Source organism: Anguilla anguilla, chromosome 17 (assembly GCF_013347855.1).
Source record: "Anguilla anguilla isolate fAngAng1 chromosome 17, fAngAng1.pri, whole genome shotgun sequence".
Lineage (NCBI taxonomy): Eukaryota > Metazoa > Chordata > Actinopteri > Anguilliformes > Anguillidae > Anguilla > Anguilla anguilla.
Window position 1 is genome coordinate 13921753 of NC_049217.1, and position 20838 is coordinate 13942590.

Here is a 20838-nt window from a genome sequence, read left to right on the forward strand (position 1 = left end):
TTGCTTGTGTGTCGAACTTTGAGCTCATCAAGAGAGATGTTCTGTTTGTAAATTCTCTACCTTGCACTTTATGATTAAAGTGCACAATTACTGTACCAAAAATGGTGCAACACTATATATTTAGTTAGCACATTGCACACAATTTCTTCCATGTATTGCATTTTATATATTTTACCTTTTTATGTTTCTGTATGAAATGTATTTACATTTGAGATTAAGGTGTATGAGGGACCAAAAACAAATTAGTTTTTTTGAAGTGTGATAGCCCTGTGGGCCCATCCGTGTATTTACCAACAGCACCTTAGCAAGGAGGACCACCCAGCACCCCCTTTCATGTTTCTAAATGCGCTTCCTAAATCTCATAGGTGGAGTTCCGCACAAGATGATCTATTACAGTAAATAAGAATTTTCACTAAATGTACAGCACGTTTAAAATGATATTCCCACTGTTGTGATTGACCAAATTTACATCATTGCGATCTTATTCACGAAACTAAAATATTCCAGTTACGATAACACCTTATTCCGATAAAAAGCCCGGTAAAGCTGTTATTCCGAATATGCAAAGTCTGAATAAGATATGTTGCATATGCCTCTAATAATCCACAAACGGAAAGAATGTAAACACCATACTCTACTAACGACTCTTAAAAATGGCAGCCCGCTGACACCGTAACTCTTAACTTCTAAATTCAGCTGAAAACCAGCAGACACCGTGGCCCTACAGGATTTGAGTTCCAGATCCATGCTTTACAGTAAATGCACTTCCCCTAGTTTAATGGCTTTAGCCTGCTCGATGGTTTTACAGTTAAAACAAAAACCAGCAGACCCTGCGGCTCTCCAAGTCCAGGGTTGCAGACTCCTGGTATAAGCAAGCCTCTATAGCCCAAGCCTGCCAGACTCACTGAAAAGCAGTCCTCTCTGTTAATGGATCCCCTTGCATACACACAGATAAAGCGGTGGCCCTTTCGTCTGTCTGGAGACACACGATTTCAGCCCCGCCCCCCCAGGGGGGATTATGGGATGACCTCCCCGCGCTTGGCCCTAGCTGGCGTCTCGGCCGAAACGGGTCGCGGCTCGGCACCCCGCCGACAGAGCAGAAGGTGTCGGGACGCGGTCGGGATGACCGCGGTCAACGCCCTCGCGCTCGAAGCCTTTCGGAAGCTCGCTGTTTTTAAAAAAAAAAACTTGGGAAAGACACACAAAAGCTATCCGAACGCCCGTGAAACGAGCGAGCGCCCTCTTGTCGCTCAGCCAACGCGCCGTGGCGGTTAGGCGCGGGCTGTTTTCGGCTCTCCCGCGAACACATTTTTACAGTTGTCGCTCCTTTGGCACGAGGAACGTAAAAAAAAAAAAAAAATCATGACCAATCTGGCAAACGAATGCATTGCTATGCCTCATAAAATTCCTGCTTGGGGGTAGAAACTGAAAAACAGCAGACCGCTATTCAAATTCCGATGACCTGCAAGGGCCTTCGTATTTTCCTAATTTCGCAACGGCAGAGACAAAAGGGGTTTTCCGAGAGGTTAGCCAAGTTGAAAGGGGGCTCGGTCAACTGAACTGACTTGGATAACCGAATTCACTGTTTGGCTCTGTAAAAAAGGACTGGTTTTCTTTACAGCTGTGGAATAAAAGGTTGGGGGGGGGAGGGGGTGGGCGGGGGGGGGGGGGGGGGCGCTTGGTTAACAGGAGCTGAGCAAAAACAGAACCGAGCCAGCCGGTCCTATAAGCTCCCTAACTTAGTGCCTGCTTGTTCATATTCATTAAGGCAGTGAATGTTAAAAAGGTCAATGGGGTATGAATGATAGGAACATGGACACAGAGAAAATGGCACCCCTCCCCCACCCTTTTGAGAACACAACAACAACAAACTCCGTTTCCCAGACTCCCGATCCATACGGACCCTCCAGTGCAATCTGTCTGACAGCTGTCGCCTTCAGCGCCGGGGAAGGGAAGATAAGGGGACCCGTCACTCAATCGCACGCCCTCGCCCCCTCCCCGGAGAGGCCTAGCCGGAGAGCTGGCGGATGAACATCTGCTCGGGCCGCGGATATCGGACACATCGTTCTCCGGCCTCAGAAATGCGCGGAACCTGTTGCATTAAGTGCGTAAAAATGTAAACTCCTCACACGAAACGGCAAACTGTTGCGGTAAGCCGTATAAAATAATGTGTCGGATTGCTGCCAACTGTGGCTCTGATTGTGCAAAAGTGTGCAAGAAGAATCTGATAACCTAAAAAAAGCTTGTACATGAATTATTGAATGCATTGTGCTTTTTGTGTTCAACAAAGCTCCTTTTAAAAAAAGCACAGTCGACTGTGACATATCATTTGTTAGCATCCGGTTGCTTGTGACACCTTCGCGGATCCCAGAACTCCACGGAAAGACCACGTGCCGCCCTCAACGTCAGGATCAAAAAGAGCGAGTTCAGCGATTCACATCTTGCGCACATTTAACTTTTAAATGCGGATTCCCTCTTGCCTTCTTCTTTCTGTACGCTTGCACGCAAAGCCGCCCCAGATGGGAGCGCGGCCCCAGACTGAACGCGGTACGGCGTGTCACGCAACGTCTGCTTCCTGTGCGGCGGGGAGAAACTCGACCAATCACCCGTCACCTATGACAGACTGGGGCTTAGAAATATACGATACTAAATGGAGAAAACAGGTTTTGTATATCAAGCCTTAACGTTTTCAAATCCTATACCATCACATTGTGGTGTACCCTTGACGTGTATATGTTCCAGCGTCTTTAAGAAATTTCAGATGTTTGAAACCATTCAACAGTAAAAGTGCACTACATAGAACATTCGTATATAAATACATTTCTTTTTTGTTTAAATACAGTGCTGTAATTAAACTTAGGCTCTTGAGAAATGGGAGAGCAATTTTCTTAATGGAACAAATATTTATGTGCAAAAATTTGGAAAATGCGAGTAAAATGCTATGCTGATAGCCAATGAGATTTTTAAAAAAATAAACAGTGAGCAGTCTTGTGAGATTTATTCAAACCGGGTTGTCAATTTCGCAAGGACAGACATGCTGGACAGCACTTGTAAAGTACTGGAAAGTACTGACCTTTTTTTCAGAGAACATCCTTGGGGGCCCTTTAAGAAATGGATGAATTTGAATGACAAGCACAATCATGGATTTCCTCAGCCTGGCAAACTGAGGCGAACTTTGACCTCTGAGGACCAGGCCAGCAGCACTGACACAACAGGGGATACAAACTTAAGGAAACTACAGTCAACGGTTCCGGTACCAGTCCTGGGCATGGTGCCCAGTGCAATTCAGGAAACTTCTTTTACTTATTTCTTTAAGTCAGGGGAGGGGGGGGAGATGTAGCGGGTGTCCGGCATTGCCCCGAGTGTGATTCTGACCTGCCCTTAGAGCGATGCAATTCAGTGCTTCCGTGATGAATTCCTACGCTCCGACAATTGGGACTAATTCAATTTCCTGAAAAGTGAAGCGGTGTGAAATTTCATTAGCACCCCCTATTCTGGGAACACACAGCCACACGCCGCGTTCGCGAAAACCCAGCGGCTTCTCCTCAAGGAAAGCAAAACGAGCGCCTCTGCAAACAAACTGCTCTCTGTCCTTCTATTTCGCAGCCAAACTGTTGTTCGGATAATATCCGTAATACCTTAGACAATCCTCCTTTTTTTTTTTTTTTTTTCTCCCACTGCTGCTTCAAACACTATGGCAAACTCTCTTTGAGATCAGAGCAAATACATTTACAAGCTTTCCTAAGGGATTCATAATTCATAATACATTAATATATTAAGTGGTAACATGGCCACATTAACTTTTATATATATATATATATGTGTGTGTTATCAGAGCACTGGATGAAAAGTTAATTGTAAGCAGAAGCATCATTTCTTCATTTATTTACATAAAATGGCCTCATGTAAAGTGAGGAAATAATAAAATAAAATTATTACAGTCAATAAATTAAACATTGTGTGGGCACTTTCAGTAAAAGTAACCATCCGTTTTTTAAATGCTTAGTCCAGATCAAGGTCTCGGTGGCAACAAGGCAAGCAGAGCAGCCCAGACGTCCCCCTCCCCAGCGACTTCCCCAACTCATCCCTGAGGATCCCAAGGCAATCCCAGGCCAGCAGGTAGTTATAATCTCTTTAACGTGTCCTGGGACTGCATCTGGGTCTTCAAAGGGAGGCGCCCAGGAGGCATCCTTATAAGATGCCTGGACCACCTCAACTGATTCCTCTCAATTCGAAGGAGCAGCGGCTCTAATTTGAGGTCCTCCCGGACAGCTGAGCTCCTCATCCTATCTAGGAGAGTAAGCCCTTTTACCCTACGGAGAAACCCCATTTTGGCTGCTTAGATTCGTGATTGTGCTATTTTGGTCACTGCCTATAACTTGTAACGATAGGTGAGGGTAGGGACGAAGATCGACTGGTAAATCGAGTGCTTCACCTTTTGGCTCATCTCCTTTTTCACCACCATCATCCGATGGCATTACTGCAGCTGCTGCACCTGTATGAAGGTTAACCTCCCGATCCATTTTTCCCTCACTCGTCAATAAGACCCCAAGATACTTGAACTCCTCCACCTGAGCCAATTGCTCCCCCCTCACAAGCTATCTTTTTCCCGGGAGAGGACCACGGCCACAGACTTGGAGGTGCTGATCCTCACCCCAACCGCATCACACGCGGCTGCAAACCGTAATGGTGAGCTTCGGAGGTCACTGTATGATGAGGCCAAGAGGCCGACATCATCCGCAAACAGCAGAGATGCCACCCCAATGTCCCCAAAACCAGACACGCTTCAGACCTCGGCTGCACCTTGAAATCCTGGCCATGAATACCAAGAACAGGAGGGGAGACGAGGCGCACCCTTGGCGGAGTCTGACACCCACTATGAACAAGCTTGACTTAGTTTCATAAAAACTTTCAATAAAAACTGACTGAACGGAAATTAAATTGACCCCCTCCGTGATATGTACATACCCATACATACGTGCCATTGCAGCGCGAGTGCAATGCTTCTGTGCGTACGAACTCGAGGGGGGCGGGGCCTCCGATGTGACAGCCCGTCAGGCGTTTGAGCACAGGCCTCAGGGATTGTCAGCGGCGCCAGCGCTAGCCTTTTTGCAAAGAAGACGGTGGTTAAGCAGCGCCCGCGCAGCGCCCACGGAAACTGCAGCGAGACCGCAGAAACAACGCCGGCTTCCGCCCGTCGCTCAGGGCAGCGAAGCGAGCCCGGGCCGGCCGCCGGCGAGGAACCGTCGGACGCGAGCGTAGCCCACCCGCGCTCTACCCACGGGAGGAAATTCACCGCCATGTGACAGGCTTGCTCGCTCGCCTTCTCCTTCCCCGCTCAGGGCGAACGACCACAGCGCAAATTCCCCTGAAACCCGAACGCAAATGTGAAATACACGCATTTGTTTAGTCTGGTGGTGCGATAAGCTGCGTAAATTTACATTTATCTCGAACCGCGATTTCAAAAAGGCACCACCGCGTTTTAGTCAGAATGGTAACGTGCAGGATAAACTTTTAAAGTCTGAATTTTACATGTAAAAACGTAGCAGGGGGATTGTGTATATTTTCCATACGGATCCTGTTCTGGGTTGATACAAATGTTCAGAATCCAGGTGTCTTTTTACTTCTGCAGTGAAAGCTAGCATTCTAAATTCAAGGGGGATGGAGGGATTTTCCTTCATTCAGTTAACAGACACACATCCACACGCAGACTCCTTGTCTCTGTGCCAAACGCACACTTGAGGCCATGGGATGGGAATACATTTGAAATGCAGAAATGTGCGTCGCGTATGCATGTACATACATATAACTTTAAGACTTACTGGCCAGATCAGATTTTGATATGCAGGAAGGACAAAATGCCTGTGTATGGCCCCGAAGAACATCCTCACAGAGGTTACATTTGAGGCGACAGACACCGCAGAAGCTCCCTAAAGCACCCCTGCTTATGCGCCAGCACAGAAACTAGCAGCCGCTAACCTCATCCCCGCAGGGACATACGGTCTCCTTCTCCATCTGTAACCGCCGTCCTTCCCTGCCCGCAGAACTTCATTTCAGCTCTTTCTTTTCATTTTCCCCCTCTGCTTCAGTTCAGCAGACGCCTCGCTTCTTCCTTCTCTCGCTGAACTCTGCTCACGTTTGCTTTTTTTGTCTCGGCTCGCTGGCCGAGATCATCAGCTCTCCTGGAGAATTCCCCTTTCTGCACGCTGACCCCTTTCTACCCCAGGAGCCCGTGTTGCCCCTGCTTCCGTTTCAGTTTGCAATCCGCAGGTTTTCCATGGCTTTCCCCAATCTGTTTTTGCCACAGCTGCTATATAGACACCGAATTAAGAAGATTTAAGACAGTACGCTTCATACATGTTGAGACTTCTATAAAGTACTTAAAGCATACCAAGAATGTTTAAATCATCTCCAAAACTTCAGTGGAATTGCGGACATACTTTAGTAGTGTGAAAGTGCAGGTGCAGAGATATGGCCTCTTTGTGACCACTGATTAATGCTTCTCTAAAGGCTGTCATACACAATGAGTATAATGATAGTTACAACTATGCACAAATTTCAAACCATGCTAGGAATTCCTTATGGCCAAGGCTTACCAACACGATGTACACTCCGTAACTTAGTTCTCTCACTGTGGACAGAGTAGCAAGACTGAAGTAATGCAGCAATACTGCCCTCTAGTGTTGTCATTCAGGTATCCACAGGATAATCCATTCACGCATTGCCATTTTCATGCTTAACAGGCTGACAGAGTGATTCATCCATTGTCTTGACTTACTCCTGGTCAAGGTCATGAGGGGCTGGAGTCTGTCCCAGCAGACATTGAGTGAAAGGCAGGAACACACCCTGGACGGGTCGCCAATCCATCACAGGGATCACGCAGCAGTGACATTTGAGAATTTGGACTCCAATTAACCTAACCTGCATGTCTTTGGACTGTGGGAGGAAACAGGAGTACCCAGAGGAATCATGCAAGGCAGGGAGAGCATGTGAACTCCATCACAAATGTCTTGTGCAAGAGATTTGACCAGGTACATTCACTTGTAAACTGCAACAAACGCAATTCAAAACTCGTTCTGTTAAGTAACTTTAATTTGAATTTTAAAACACCGAATTCAAGCTCAATAAAACCACAGGTTTAACATTTACAATATTTTAGTAATTTCAAAATAAAATTTAAAAAAACTACAGTCATATAGTTTATCAAAACAGAGCAATGCAAGACCAAGTGTATGTGTATCAACAATTAAGAAACAAAAACTGTGTTGCTAATAATCATAAAATATACTATGGGGACTAGACAAGTTTTAAAAAGAAAACAAAAACTTGTAAGAGATTCACCTGTTTAAACGTGTTTACAAAGGCAGTTTGCTTTTCACCAGATTTCTTCTTTTTTCGTGCATTACACTGTAGATACATAGTTCCAGAAATGCTGAATAAAGAGAAAGTATACTACAAAACAATAAGATTGTCTCACCGTGACGATGGGCTTTCACGCGGAAATTAAAAATGCAATTCATTTATTTTTTTAGAAAAGACTGGCTACATTTCCACAGGCGTCTCTTTTGGTTATGTACGTCTCCCGGAAATGTACGTATAGAAAAGGCCAGAGAGGAAAGATCATCAACAACATTTACCGTTTAATTCATGGGCGTGGGAGAAAATGGAAAGGAACAGTTTATGACGATTGGCACATTTTTTTTTTATTTTTACAAATCTCTCTCGTATTGTTGACTAATTAAATGCCCCTTAATTAGGAGGTATTGAAACGCGCTAGCGCACAGACCTCGTCACCCTGGTTTCATCGTTATTTGATTTTATTTCACATTTCAACGGTTGCCTAGTTTCAGAGGGTAACCTGCTATTCACAGAGGCACCATCTATATCAAGTTAGAGAAAATAATTCAAAGAGCACCATTCCGTTTCAAGGGTCCGTCAGGTTGTTTTGTTTGCTCTTTAAAAGCGAGGCCGGCACTACGCAGTTTATTCATTGTGAAATGTCAAAATTAATAAACGGCTGATGCGCGGCCCTGTTGCTAGGTGAGGCTCACTAATCGTTCCAGAATTTTTTTTTTTCTGGAACCACCGTGATTTTGTCGGCACTACTAGCCTACCCACCGCTGTCGTTGTATCACAGAGACGTTATGGGAAACGGCTGCATAACGGGGTGTGGGGCGGTGGTTAGGGAGGGGTGGTGGGGTGAAGTCCTCGCGATGGTCGTGCGGAAACGGGCGACGGGCAAGCAAACACACTGTCCACATTACGCACAGGAATACCGATACTAACACTAGAAATCTGGGAAATAGAGAAATGCACAGCAATATTATCTTACAGTCCGACAAGTCTTTTTAGCGTGGAGGAAGAGTCCGCGCGAGGAGCGCGGATCTCTCCACCGGCCATCGCGCCATTCTCTCTCTCGTTTTTTTTTCTCTTCCAGAACTCGGGTTCGGCTGAGGAGCCATCCAGAGCTGTTTGAATAAAACGTTTGTGCTTTCCAGGAAAGAGAAGAAAGTCTTTGACAGCAGTGGAATGAATAAAAACCAGTGGTCCTCTTTCTCTTGTTTGTGCGAGTCCAAAAACTTCCAGTTTAAAACAGGAAGAAACAAAAAAATAAAAACAAACCACTGTAGTTAGTCAGTCACGTCGCCACACTGTAAAAGCACCAATTCGGTCAATTTATTCTAAATTCATTTTTAAAACAAGAAACAAACAAGGTTGCTTCCTTTTTTTCAGTCAGAAGGAAATCGGGCAAAAAGTCGAGAATTACTCTGTCCCATTCACCTTCACCGCTGGCCGCTGTTGCCCGAGTCTAGCCTCAGAGCGCTGACCAGCATCCCGACCGAATCCTCAAAACTCAAGGTTCTGGGTCCAGCTCACGACAGGAGTGTGCACAAGCACCCGCCATTCAAACCAAAACCAAAAGTAAAATTCCAAGTGCAAATTCCCTTCAAAAGTAAGACGTCAGCCACCTGCATCCAAGGAAGGGGAAAGGAGAAAAAAAGAAAACAAAACACTGGTTCCAGTATATTGGTCAGTTACCCTGCTGAGGTCAACACAAGACATGGTACAGTCATTTGGACGTCATCATGCTCAGTGAATTCTTATGCCGGAGGAACTACACGTGGGCCACAAGCACACTGACGAGGCTGCTGTGCTGAAGTTCAGCTGAAATCCTGTTTAACTCAAAAGAAAGACTTCTTGAGTTATCATGTTGCGCTTCCGTCCATATAAGGAGCGTGCTTATGCCTGCTTGACACAAGGCTGTAACCTTTTAGAAAAGGATTACTTCATTACATATTCCACGTGAGAGGTTACCCAAAATCTGTACTTTGTGTGGTATTTATGGGATCTTCAGACCTTGCTTTTGTTGCTTTCACTACACCGGTCCGTATGCAACCCTTCCCCAGCGCATTCGAGCCACGCAGACAGTAAAAGTACACCGTTCACAATGTGAGTAATGGAAAGATGAGCTTTCCTGAGACCCCCCCTCCCTTCAGCCCAGATGAACAGCGCTGTACACACACGCGATGCCCTTCCACCCCTTCAGGAAGCAGGGGCGGTTGGTTTTGCGTATGGTTTTATTTTTATTTTTTTTTAAAAGAAGAAAAAAAAAAAAGAAGCCATATCCAAATCTCATCTGCCGCTTCTTTCTTTTCACCGCTCCGTGAAATGTCCCCGATTCAACAGCTGCTCTTTTTTTTTTTTTTTTAAATTTATTTTTTCCAGCGATGTAGACGTAATTGTAAATCCCGCGGCTCGCAGTCCCGTCTGACTCCGGCCGCTTTTTCTCACGGATCAGACGGATCTGTCGCCGCCGAGCGAAAACGAACACCGAGAAAAAAAAGCGCGAATTACGGACGACCTCGGAGCGCTCAGGATTACGGCGAGGCGGATTCCGCCCCGCCCCCGCGCGCCTCGACGGCTCGTCAGAGCAACATCAAAGTCCCGTCAGCGCGGAGAATCGCACCAGCGGGCGGAAAACCGCAGCGCGTCTCCGGTCACCGCATCCGGAGAGTCATCCCCGGAAGCCGACGGTTCGAGGCGAATTGCATATATATATAAATGGGTTGTCGGTGGAAAACGGCGAAGCGTTCCAAGCGGCCGTCGCCGACGGAAACAGAATTTCGTCCGCGCGGCAACGGCGAGTTCCGCGCACTTCGAACGGGGACGCCGCGGTCAAGGAGAAAACGCTCGGGACGCCCGGCGGCTTTCTTTCCTTCCTGATAGGGCGAAACCCAGGAAAGCCGCTGCAGGGCCTCTCAGTAGTAAACGCAAAGTTCCATTTTCTGGTTTTCGAACACGCGTACAAAAATAAAGCAAAAAAAAAAAAAAATGAAATCGCGCCTTTCAAAAAAAGTCGGTTTGTGGAATGATCAGGAAGAAAAACGTAAGATTCTAGCGATCAGTGCAGGTCAGTCTTCGGTAAGAAAGGTGTCATGGAAACCAGCAAGCGAGTTTGGGGGGGGGGTGGGGGTTGGGGGTGACGCTGCCCCTGTTACCCCCCCTTTCACTTTGTATGTGCGTGCGTGTGCGAGTGCGTGTGCGAGTGCGTGTGCGAGTGCGAGAGCGTAGGGGGGGAAGCTGGTTTCCTCAGTCTTCATTTATAGAGCGCTATTTACAAGGTGCCGGAACATTCTTATTTTGGGCCTGCATCCATTACGCGGACGCCTCGCTGGTTAGTCACTGGTGGCGTTGGCGAGGGCAGAAGCGTTGAGTGGGACTGTTCCGTTTCAGGGGCGAGTGGGAGGGCGGCGGTGCGTGGTGGTGTTGGTAGGTGGCGGGTGGTAGGTGGTGGTGGTGGGGGGAAAGTTCCGGAAGCCGGAGACTTCCGGGTCGGGCCTCTGCGGAGGGGTGCGAGCGGGGGGGGCCGTCCCTCCCTTAATGAGCGGCTGAGCTGTTGGGGTCGGGCCGGTTGGTTGCCAGGTACTTCGCCCTCATGCTGGAGGTGTACTGCGGTGAGACAGAGCAGAGACAAGAAACACATAGAGAGGGGGAATGTGTGTGCGCTATGGCGCCCCTGGGCTCAAAGGCTAGCGCATTTGCATTTAAATTCGACTGCCTGAAACAGAGGTAGAGGAAGTCCTTCACAATAAACTGGGTGCCCATCATTTCAGCATTCTTTCCAAGAAGTAAGGTAAACCAATGTACCGGTATACACATTTGTATTACCTAAAAAAAAAACGTATTTCTTTTAAAATTTTGTATTCTCTAGCACAGACAGTTGACAATTCTTTCCTCACATACAGTACATATTTACACTGTATTTTTATAATGGGAAGATGTTTTCCTTAGCCCAAATGGTTTACTTAATGAGATGGAACACATTCACTTTCACTGTATAATGAAATATTTCCACTGAAGACTATTTTAACATGGGTGACCTAAAGTGAAACCTAAAGAGAAACTAAAGGTACAGGATTGTTTATAGACCAAATAACAATAACTACCAATATTATCAACACTTCCCATTGCTGTGTTTTGCTTGAATGAATTCCTGTGGTAACATAACAGAATACAAATATTGTGGACGACAACCAACCAGCTACAATGCGTAAATAGACTTGTACCATCATGCAGGGTTTTGTGCTTTGAATGATAAAAACAGGCTAACCACTGCACTGCATCCTGAACTTCAAGCGTTAAAGCGCTTCATAATGCTTAAAAGAAAATGGGAACAATGAACCGGTTAAACACAAAACAACACAAAGAAGGTTTGGTTCCTGGGGCTGGAGAATAATGAAGGAAATGAAACAGGTCACAGATGAAAACAGAGAAAAACAGTCATTTGGACAGCCAGTGGTGGAAAAGGACCAAATCGATTCAATGCAATCATTAAATCTTTGGCTTTGTGTCTTAACAAAGGTCTCGGAAGTGGTCATACCCCGGTCATTTTGACACAAGTGTGTCTGTTCAATCGAACCACACAATGTGCTTTTCTCATAACTACTGAGTAATGAATGCAAGCATTTCTATTGTTTTTTTTATATAATGCGTTTTACTTTTGACATTTTAGAAGATGAAAATGTAGAAGCTTTTAAGGCTTTGCTTGCTTACATCACTCAAAGGTAAGGATAATAAAGGACACAGAAAATAGCACTTAGACCGAGCCGGCTCGAAAGTCATCCAACAGCCATTTATGAGCGGTTTAATTCTGATGGAGCATGCTGTTGCCACCTGTGGTGGCTGCAGGTAAATGTTAAAAAATAAGTTCCTTATTATTATTATTATTATTATTATTATTTTACTGAAACGATAAGTCTTCCCACTAGCAGAGATTACAGTAAGTATTGATTCATCCCCTCGCAAAACTGGGATCTGGCTCACTCAAAATACGAAGAGTTTCTATACTTAAGAACTACTTCAATCCTTACCATCAATCCAATCAGATCAACAACTCAATGAATGTCAATTTTTTGTGTTTTATACACATCATACAGCGTCTTTGTCAGAGGAGACAAAACAGAAAAGCATATTTTAATCAGCTGGATCATACGTCAGCTCCACGTGCCCAATTTTACGTAAATATACACAACTGCAGATACCAAATTAAATAACTGGTTTTGTTTGTCACTGACAGAACACACTGAGAGTTGAATAATTGGATGTTAAAGTCTTTTATCTAAAAAGGATGATGTTTCTATTGATATAAATATTACCTGTGCTTTTGCGGTTTTGCATGAGGCATTTATTTTACAGTATTGCAAAAGCTCATATTGTGGCAGAAATTGAGTTTAGACAACAATATTGTAAAACAAAAGCCAGTGGGAAATGCAACTGATAACATTGAAGAAAATGACTTTCCCCCCTTTTTTTCCCAAAATTGATAACAACCATGAACATTATGGGAATCAGTATCCCTGTTTATGTGTTAAGGTTTTTTATAGTCTAAAGTTTATAGAAGTGAGAGATTATCACAGAAGATTGGGGGGAAAAGGTCTGTGAGAGAGCCGGTCATCTTCCTCAGCCTGTGGTTTTTAACATCAGCGAAAGCTGCACAGATTTATCCCTGACTGACAGCGGGGGGATTTATAGCGGTAACTGGAATCAACCTGACCGGGATTAAATCTGTTCATGCACTGTCCGGGGTAGAAAGGAGACAATGACACACTTGGTTGAAGAAAGAAAGGAGAGGGGATATCCACAGTAATTGGCAGATGGAATGCACCATTACTTCAGAGCATGGGGAGGGGGGGGGGGGTGGGGGGGGGTGGGGGTGGTTTGTTTTTTAAGAGACCAGAAGTACTTTGAAGTGGCACTGATTTAGTAACGCACTTATAGTTGGAGAGCTAGAATCCATCTACACCATTTCATCAATAAATAATTAATTCGTAATTCATTCTTTCAGGATGACGATAATCAGAACCCAGGATGAAGATACCCCCCCCCCCCCCTTACACACACACACACACACACAGAAAGCGCGCGCACACACACACACACACACACACTCGCAGAAAGTGCGGAATTTACTGGACCACACAGCGAACAGCTGCTGACCATTACAGCACTCTAAGCCGTGATTTACTGAAACGCTGGTGCACTTAGCGAATGTCTCCCCCGGTTCTGTAAAGCTGGGATTTGCCGTGTCACTGCGAGGCAGATATGCCAGAACAGTTGGCTAATCTCTCATTGGCCCGGTTTCTGTTCAGAGGCCCCCACCTTGTGGAGGGAAGCTGTCATTGCACCAAATTTATCTGCACTAATCCAAAGGTGCTGATCTACATAATGCCCCCTATTCGTAAAAGTGCCTTTTTAATGCTTACTTACATATTTACAACAATACCTGTAAATATTATGCATAAAATGCATTTATGCAGTATCACATGTTTACGAAAATCACATATCCCGTCTGTTCAAAGAAGACAAACCATTCAACTTTCAACATTAACACTTCCAACCATCCCTACAAGCTTGCTGTGAAACAATAAAAGAGCTCTTTTTTCAGTGTATGAATTACTGATGTTGCTGTAAATATATAACATTGTCTCATTTTAGGTCCAGAATCCTCAGCTTTATGACTACTTCCTGTCAGGACCCAAAAAAAAAGGAGAGCACCAGTGCACCACCTGCCACTGAAGCACAGAGGGAGGGAGGGGGGAGGTGGGGGTGCACATGCTGCCCAAATGCTACGGGGGGGGGGGGGGGGGGGGGGGGGGCGCATGGCTGGGTGACAGAGGTTAGCCAGAGGTGAGGAACTGGGGGGCGGCACGGGGAACTCTTGGGGCGTGATTTCGGAGAAGGGGGGGTCGGGGACGGTGAGGTTGTGGGCGGAGCCAGGGCCAGGGACGGTGGGGTGTCGCGGGCATTTCCAGTACCTGTTTGGGACAGCAGACGCTGTTACCAAAACGATCTTGCACTTCCCGAGGTCTCTAACTGCCGGCTGCGGTGGCCGTTACTGTCCACGGCAGCCAAATAGGACTGTGCGGGTTTGCAGAAACAAAAAAACGACAAAAAACAACGACACAACAGACAGAAAAAAAACATAGTGCAGCCTCTCTGAGAACGACAGGAGATGCAGGCACACACCGGCAGCTGGGCACAGGGCGGGGAGGAGGGGCTCTACGGGCAAGGGGCGGGGCACTATGGGCCAGGGGCGGGGCTCTTTGGGCAAGGGGGCGGAGCATCACCGGGCCAAGTGGGGTGGGGTGGGAGAGAGGGAACAGGGGATAGACACAGGAGAGTTTAGGTTCTTTCAAGCAGGCACGGGTGAGCTTGCTTTGCTCTGGGGAAATTTGTTGTTTCATAGCTGCATCTCAAAAACTGCTTTCTGCCATTTACGGAAGATTTCAGCGAGTCAGCTGTAAAGTAGAACTTTATATGTCAATGTATTATTATGAGCAGTCTGGCTATATAGTTCATTGTGGGATGTCTTGATGTATGTGGTCACACACACTCACGCACCCGCACGCTCGCTCGCACACACACACACACACACACACACACACCCCAACTACAGTACACTTAGAAATGCATTAATTAATAAATGAAGAAAACTAAAATAAAGTTGTTTTCTGGGGTGTTTTTTGATTTACAGAAGTGCTGAAAGATCTATACCATAGACTATACATCTATACCATGTGTTGTGCATAGTGTCTCAGCCAGTAGGAATGATCAGAGAAAATTCTCATAAACAACATATGCTCCACCAGAATTAAAAAGCTTGAAGTCACCACTTTAATAAACCTTGCATTGTATTTGCACGCACAGAGACCTGGTAAAGGTCTTTGCTTGTGTCTTTAACCCAAGGCTGCCAAAATGACGCGGTGTGAGGCTGTGCGCACTTACAGAGGGCGGGGGCGACTCCCGGCCAATCAGCGGCGTGTTCTCGCACCGGGGGTTCTGGAAGTTGGCGTTCTGGGTCCTGCGTTGGGGCAGAGGGGCGAGGCAATTGGTTATGCTGCACTGAGGAGGCACCCCTGTGGCTCCCGATCACCCACAAACCCCGCCCCCAACCCACCCACCCACCCCACAACAATAAAAGCCACTCCCCCAACAGCCCCGCCCCCTCCTATGAGCCATGCCAGCACAGGCCCCGCCCCCTGTCTCAGGTGGTTAGGAAGGCCCCTTCCCCCCCGGTCTGAGGTCACCCACGTTCACACTGAGCAGCAGCTGCTGGGATTGGGAGCATGGCCAGAAACAAACAGCTGTCTCCAACCCTCCACCCCATGCCCCCCTCCAGCCCCCCCCCCGGAGAAACAAATGTGAAGTGTCCCGCGTGCTGTCCTCATGCAGGCAGGGACGGCGGGACACCGCTCTGGATTCACTCCCGCGCACCCGCGCCCCGCGGGTCTCCCCTCCCCTCGGCATGCTGGGAGTATTCAGGCCCCGGTGGGTTCCCCCGGCCTCCGGTGGGCTTCTCTCTGCGGTTTCGCTGGGGGGCTTGATGAAAGAGGGCGGGTGCTTTATCTCTGGGGTGAGATCTAAAGCTCGGGGGGCGTGCCTCTCCCCGTAAAAGCGCTGCGGAGCGCCGGGGGCCATTACCGGCGATTTACGGAGCCCGTTACGCAATTTACAACCGCGGAATATCCCCTTATCTCCTCTGGAGCCGGCCGCTAAATCACATCCGGCTCCTCATCACATCGCCGGACTTTCCCTCTCCCTGAAGATCGGCTGGGTGTGTGTGTGCGTGTGTGTGTCTGGTGTGTGTGTGTGTGTGTGTGTGTGTGCTCTGTGTGTGTGTGTGTGTGTGCGTGTGCGTGTGTGTGTGTGCGTGTGTGTGTGTGTGTGTGTGTGTCTGGTGTGCGTGTGTGTGTCTGGTCTGTGTGTGTGTGTGTGTGTGTGTCTGGTGTGTGTGTGTGTGTGCGTGTGTGTGTCTGGTGTGTGTGTGCGTGTGTGTGTGTGTGTGTGCGTGTGTGTGTCTGGTGTGTGTGTGTGTGTGTGTTTGTGTGTGTGTATGCGTGTGTGCTGTGTGAGTGCACTTGTGTGTGTCTGTGCGTGTGTGCACGCATGAGCTATGTGTGTGCGTGTCTGTACGTGAGCCGTATGTGTGTGTGTATCATTTGTGTGTGTGTGTGTATGTGTGGGTGTGCTTGTGCATGTGTGTGTGAGTGAGCGTGTGTGTAGTTGAAAGAGGAAGCCTTCATTTGCTTTTGTTGCCATGTGAATGAGATTAATGTGTCTACTGCTGTCCCTTGCAGTGCAAACCATTAATTCTCTTCCACGCGGAGTCCAAAGGCAAAATCTCATTACGATGTTCACTGAAGTCTTTTATTAACTGCGTAAAACATACTTCGCGGTAATTACAAACACTTTCTTTGTGTGAGACCGTGTCATAAACTGACTTTTGTTTTAAAAGGTTTCCTCGAGGGGCTCAAACTCCCAAACATTCCACATTCCATGCTCCTGGTAGAAGGTGTTTCAAGACAGAAAACTGTCAAAAAAAGACAATACCTCCCCATTGTAATACCTCAGTATATAATGTCAGTGTCTGTCTGTGTCTCTGCCTTGGAGATGGAGAAGTCTGGGAGTCGCATTTCTGGTGTGTAATGTGACAATTTCCATTTCAATCAGTCAGTGATGCGCCCAGGTTGTGGGCTGCCAATCACAAGTGAACTTGAAGTAAATATCCAAACAGAACTGACTTGACGTGTCAGAACGGATTATAAATGACATTCTTTACATTAAAAAGGCATTGTACTATTTCCGTGTATATATATTTTATTGATACAAGAAACCCTTATAGAAAAAATTCATATTGCACAGGAGAAATGCATCAAAAAAGAACAGAAAAATATGCACACATTTAGGTTTATATTTGAGTTCACAGTTCAAAATAAGCACACGCCAGCACTAAAAATCCAAAAGAGTGCAAACTTTTCTCTTCATTTTGCCCGTTAATAAATTTGAAAGAGGTGAGTATATATATCTATTGCGTGTCTATATCTAGTGCAAGAAAAAAGTGATGGCACAGAGCTGACTGACATTGCTATCATCAGGGCAAATTGGTGCTGTGTCATCGGTGTCATCAATGTAGTGTCATTGGTGTAAATCGGCACATGCCATCGGTGTCATCAGTGTAGTGTCATTGGTGTAAATCGGCACAATGTCATCGGTGTAAATCAGCAAGGCGTCATTGGCGCGGTGTACAATGAAATGGTGCCATTGGTGCGGTGTAAATCAGCGCGGTGTCATCGGTGTGGTGTAAATCAGCGTGGTGTCATCAGTGCACTGTCATTGGTGTAAATCGGCGTGGTGTAAAACAGCGTGGTGTCATCGGTGTAACTGGCTGTAAATCGGCGCGGTGCATTAGACTGAGGAAAGGGGGAGGGGAGGAGACTCACATGTACTCGGTGACGGGTGCGTTGCTGACGGTGTGCGCCGCAGCGGGGATGCTGGTCTCGCTGCCGTAGCTGCTCCCGCAGCTGTACAGACTGGGCATGTGCACGCGGTACAGGTTGTCATGGGGCTGCCGGTTGCTATGGGCCAGAGACTCCTCCTCGGCGTCGTCCTCGTTCCTTTGGAGCCCAAACAAATAAATAAAAATAAATACATTTCTAAAAAATGAGATTATGAGATGTGGCCAGCAGGGGGAGTGCTCTCCCTCTTGTTTAACCAAGCGAAAGAAAGGTGAGGCAATAGATTCAGTGCTGGCTGACCTTGAGGTCACACCCTAAATTCCTGAGACAGGTACAATTAATTCTTAAACTTCATAACTCTGTACAGAGTTAGCTGTATGACTCAACGTTGCCTTAGGGGAGGGCCACACAGCGCATCGCTATTCAAATAAGATTAGAACTGAGTTACTTTCAAACACGTGAATTAAGGCAGTATTTTATTTTCGGCTATATTTGCTTAGAGTTAATGTCTCTTCTCGACTGGCCAAGATGAAAAACCCAGGATTCTACAAATGTTAAAAACCTTTGGGGGGAAAAAAACAGCCTTGCAGCACATTTCCACAGGGAAAATGAAATGGTGATGAAACGATCCAGAAATTAATAGAACAGCACTGTGGAAACTGTCTCCACCTAGTGGTCACTGGGAGGTTGCGGCCTGCTTATATTCCTGGACCTCAAAATTCCCTCGTAGGTTTAATGTTCTTGTGTAAATCTGATGCTAAGCTTCTCGGGATTAGCATGACGCGAGACACAAGTTACATACAAGTTCACGATAAAGCTCGCTCTGATGATAAACACTGTGAAGTCTGAGAGACTCAGTGCCTGCCTGTCCCTTTAAAAACTGGATCCTTAAACTGCAATATGCTAAACGACCTTCGAGCTCTTTAATCTGTCCGTCACAAGTCCATCGTGCCACTTGGACATCGATGACACATTCCTAAATATCAAAGTTTAACAGGAGGAGGCGGTGCCTGTACGAGTACGGCTGCAGCGCGTCGCTAATTACAATAATCGCGCCGAAAAAACTGGAGGTGTTCGAAACTCCCCCGGCCTGCTTCCTTTCCGGAAACGACCTCGGCGCGCTCCTCTCCGCGGGGGAAGGAGAGCGTCCGGGGGCGTGAAGAACCCTAGACGCAGAGCTCCAAATTACAGCCGTCTCCGTGACTGCGCCAACAGATTTCACAGGCTCTTGCATCACGGGGAAGACAATAGGCAGAAAATTACATACGGCAGAAAGGATCTCATTAGCCCTTTTCCCGAGGAAGATTGCCGAGACGCGGTCCTTCCCTTCTCGTGGGCACATGTCTGTATTTACTGTACAGTAATAACCACTGTAATGTACAGTACATTAATATACAGTAACATCTCTTCCTGGAAAGGCTGCTGGCTGCTGTCTGCACTGTGAAACCCAACACAGACCGCAGGTTACCTCAGTACGCTCCCACATTTACTGTACATGAAGCTTGCCAGCATCCGGGCCAGGGAAAATGCCTGATCTGCACAAACATCCCTGAGTGACCTCAGCATCCTGGCCAGACTGTGTGAGATCAGAATAATGAGGCTGCCGCTCGCTGCTGGTGAGCCGGGAAACCCAATCGCAGAAACTAGGAGTCCCAATAAATAATAATAGGAAGAAATAATAAATATAGCCGCAAGCAGCGATGTCGGCATAGAAATGTGCTACGGCAAGCACCAAAGGTGAGCCGTAGCACATTGGGGGGGTAAATTTGTCATGGAGTGTAAGCCTAATCCAAATAACATCCATACCAAGTTTGGTGTGTATAGGATGTAATAATTATATGCAAATATAAATTTTGAAGTGGTGTTATAGCGCCACCTAGGGCCGTAATGGCACGAAGTTTGAAACACATGACCTACATGGGTCCCTTTTCAATTTGTACATTTCATAAAATCTGAATAGATGCCAGATTCACGTAACAAATGATAGCACAGCAAGGGCCAGCTGGGAGAAAAACGACAAAACAGGCGAACAGAAGAGACGGGGGCAGGAGCAGCGCCGTGCGAGACCCCCCCCAGGAGGACCCCCCGAGGAGGACCCCCCACCCCAGGAGGACCCCCCCCCCTACCTCTTGCTGTGCCAGGTGTGCGGCACGCTGCAGACGATGGAGCTGAACATCAGGGCGGTGACGAAGGAGAAGAGGACCAGGTAGATGAGCCCCTCCAGCCCGTCGTAGCAGAGCCCCGTCACCGCCTGCACGTAGTCCTGTGGGGGGGAGGCAACGGCGTCTCTCAAAATCACTACACAGCAAAACCGAGCTCTTACATATGCGACTGTGATGTAATCTAATCTCCCGGCAACCGGATTTCCATATATGGATCGTCCAATGTGCGCTGTATTTTTTTTAACAAGGCATTAATGGTGGCCTACTAGGTTAGGCAGCACAGGATACGAAAACAATGCCTGGACAGGCTGCTAAGGGACCGTGTTTAAACCACACACACACCTGCTCACCTCTGAAACGCAATACTGAGCCGATGTGCAGCAATAAGGGAGGTGGAGGAGAGTTCCGTGACCGTTTTTTAAAAAATTCGAGATACGTTGTCGACTACGTGAACGAACGATGCCGACGACTCGCCGGGAGTAACGGTGACATCAAGATAAAGGCGGGAGCGCTGTCAGGGCGACAGTCACCACGGACGCGGCAACATAATGTCGAGAGCGCTACACCCACGGGAATATCACGACCGCTCGGTTACGGTTTGCCCTTACCGCGAGCTTCGCGGTGTCTCACGGGTGGAAGTGGAACGAGGCAAATTACTTGGGGGTGGGGAAGGGAAATCTGTGACTGTAGCTATCGAGCTTTCCACTGTGTGGACAGGAGCTAACGGTCCACATATTGGCTAGTCCTGTACAGAAATGGCTTCATATCTTAGCGTGTGCTATCGTGCTAACGTCAACCCATGGAAATGAGACTAAAGCTATTATGCCAATAACTGAATGAGGAGAAACAGAAGCGCAGCCACCGATCTCTTGAAAGACGTT

The 20838-nt window shown here is 47.1% G+C and overlaps 1 protein-coding gene across 1 annotated transcript in view; it reads right to left on the minus strand.

Annotated features, from left to right (window-relative positions):
- Window positions 1-7074: 7074 nt before the first annotated feature.
- The window catches only part of ttyh3a (tweety family member 3a), a 71989-nt gene continuing 58225 nt past the window's right edge, over window positions 7075-20838 (minus strand). The window contains exons 11-14 of the mRNA XM_035397638.1: window positions 19922-20058; window positions 17781-17954; window positions 15286-15361; window positions 7075-10950 (exon numbers count right to left, since the gene is read on the minus strand). Of these exons, the coding sequence (XP_035253529.1) occupies window positions 10879-10950; window positions 15286-15361; window positions 17781-17954; window positions 19922-20058 (459 nt within the window). The 3' untranslated portion in view covers window positions 7075-10878. The remainder of the gene's footprint in view (window positions 10951-15285; window positions 15362-17780; window positions 17955-19921; window positions 20059-20838) is intronic.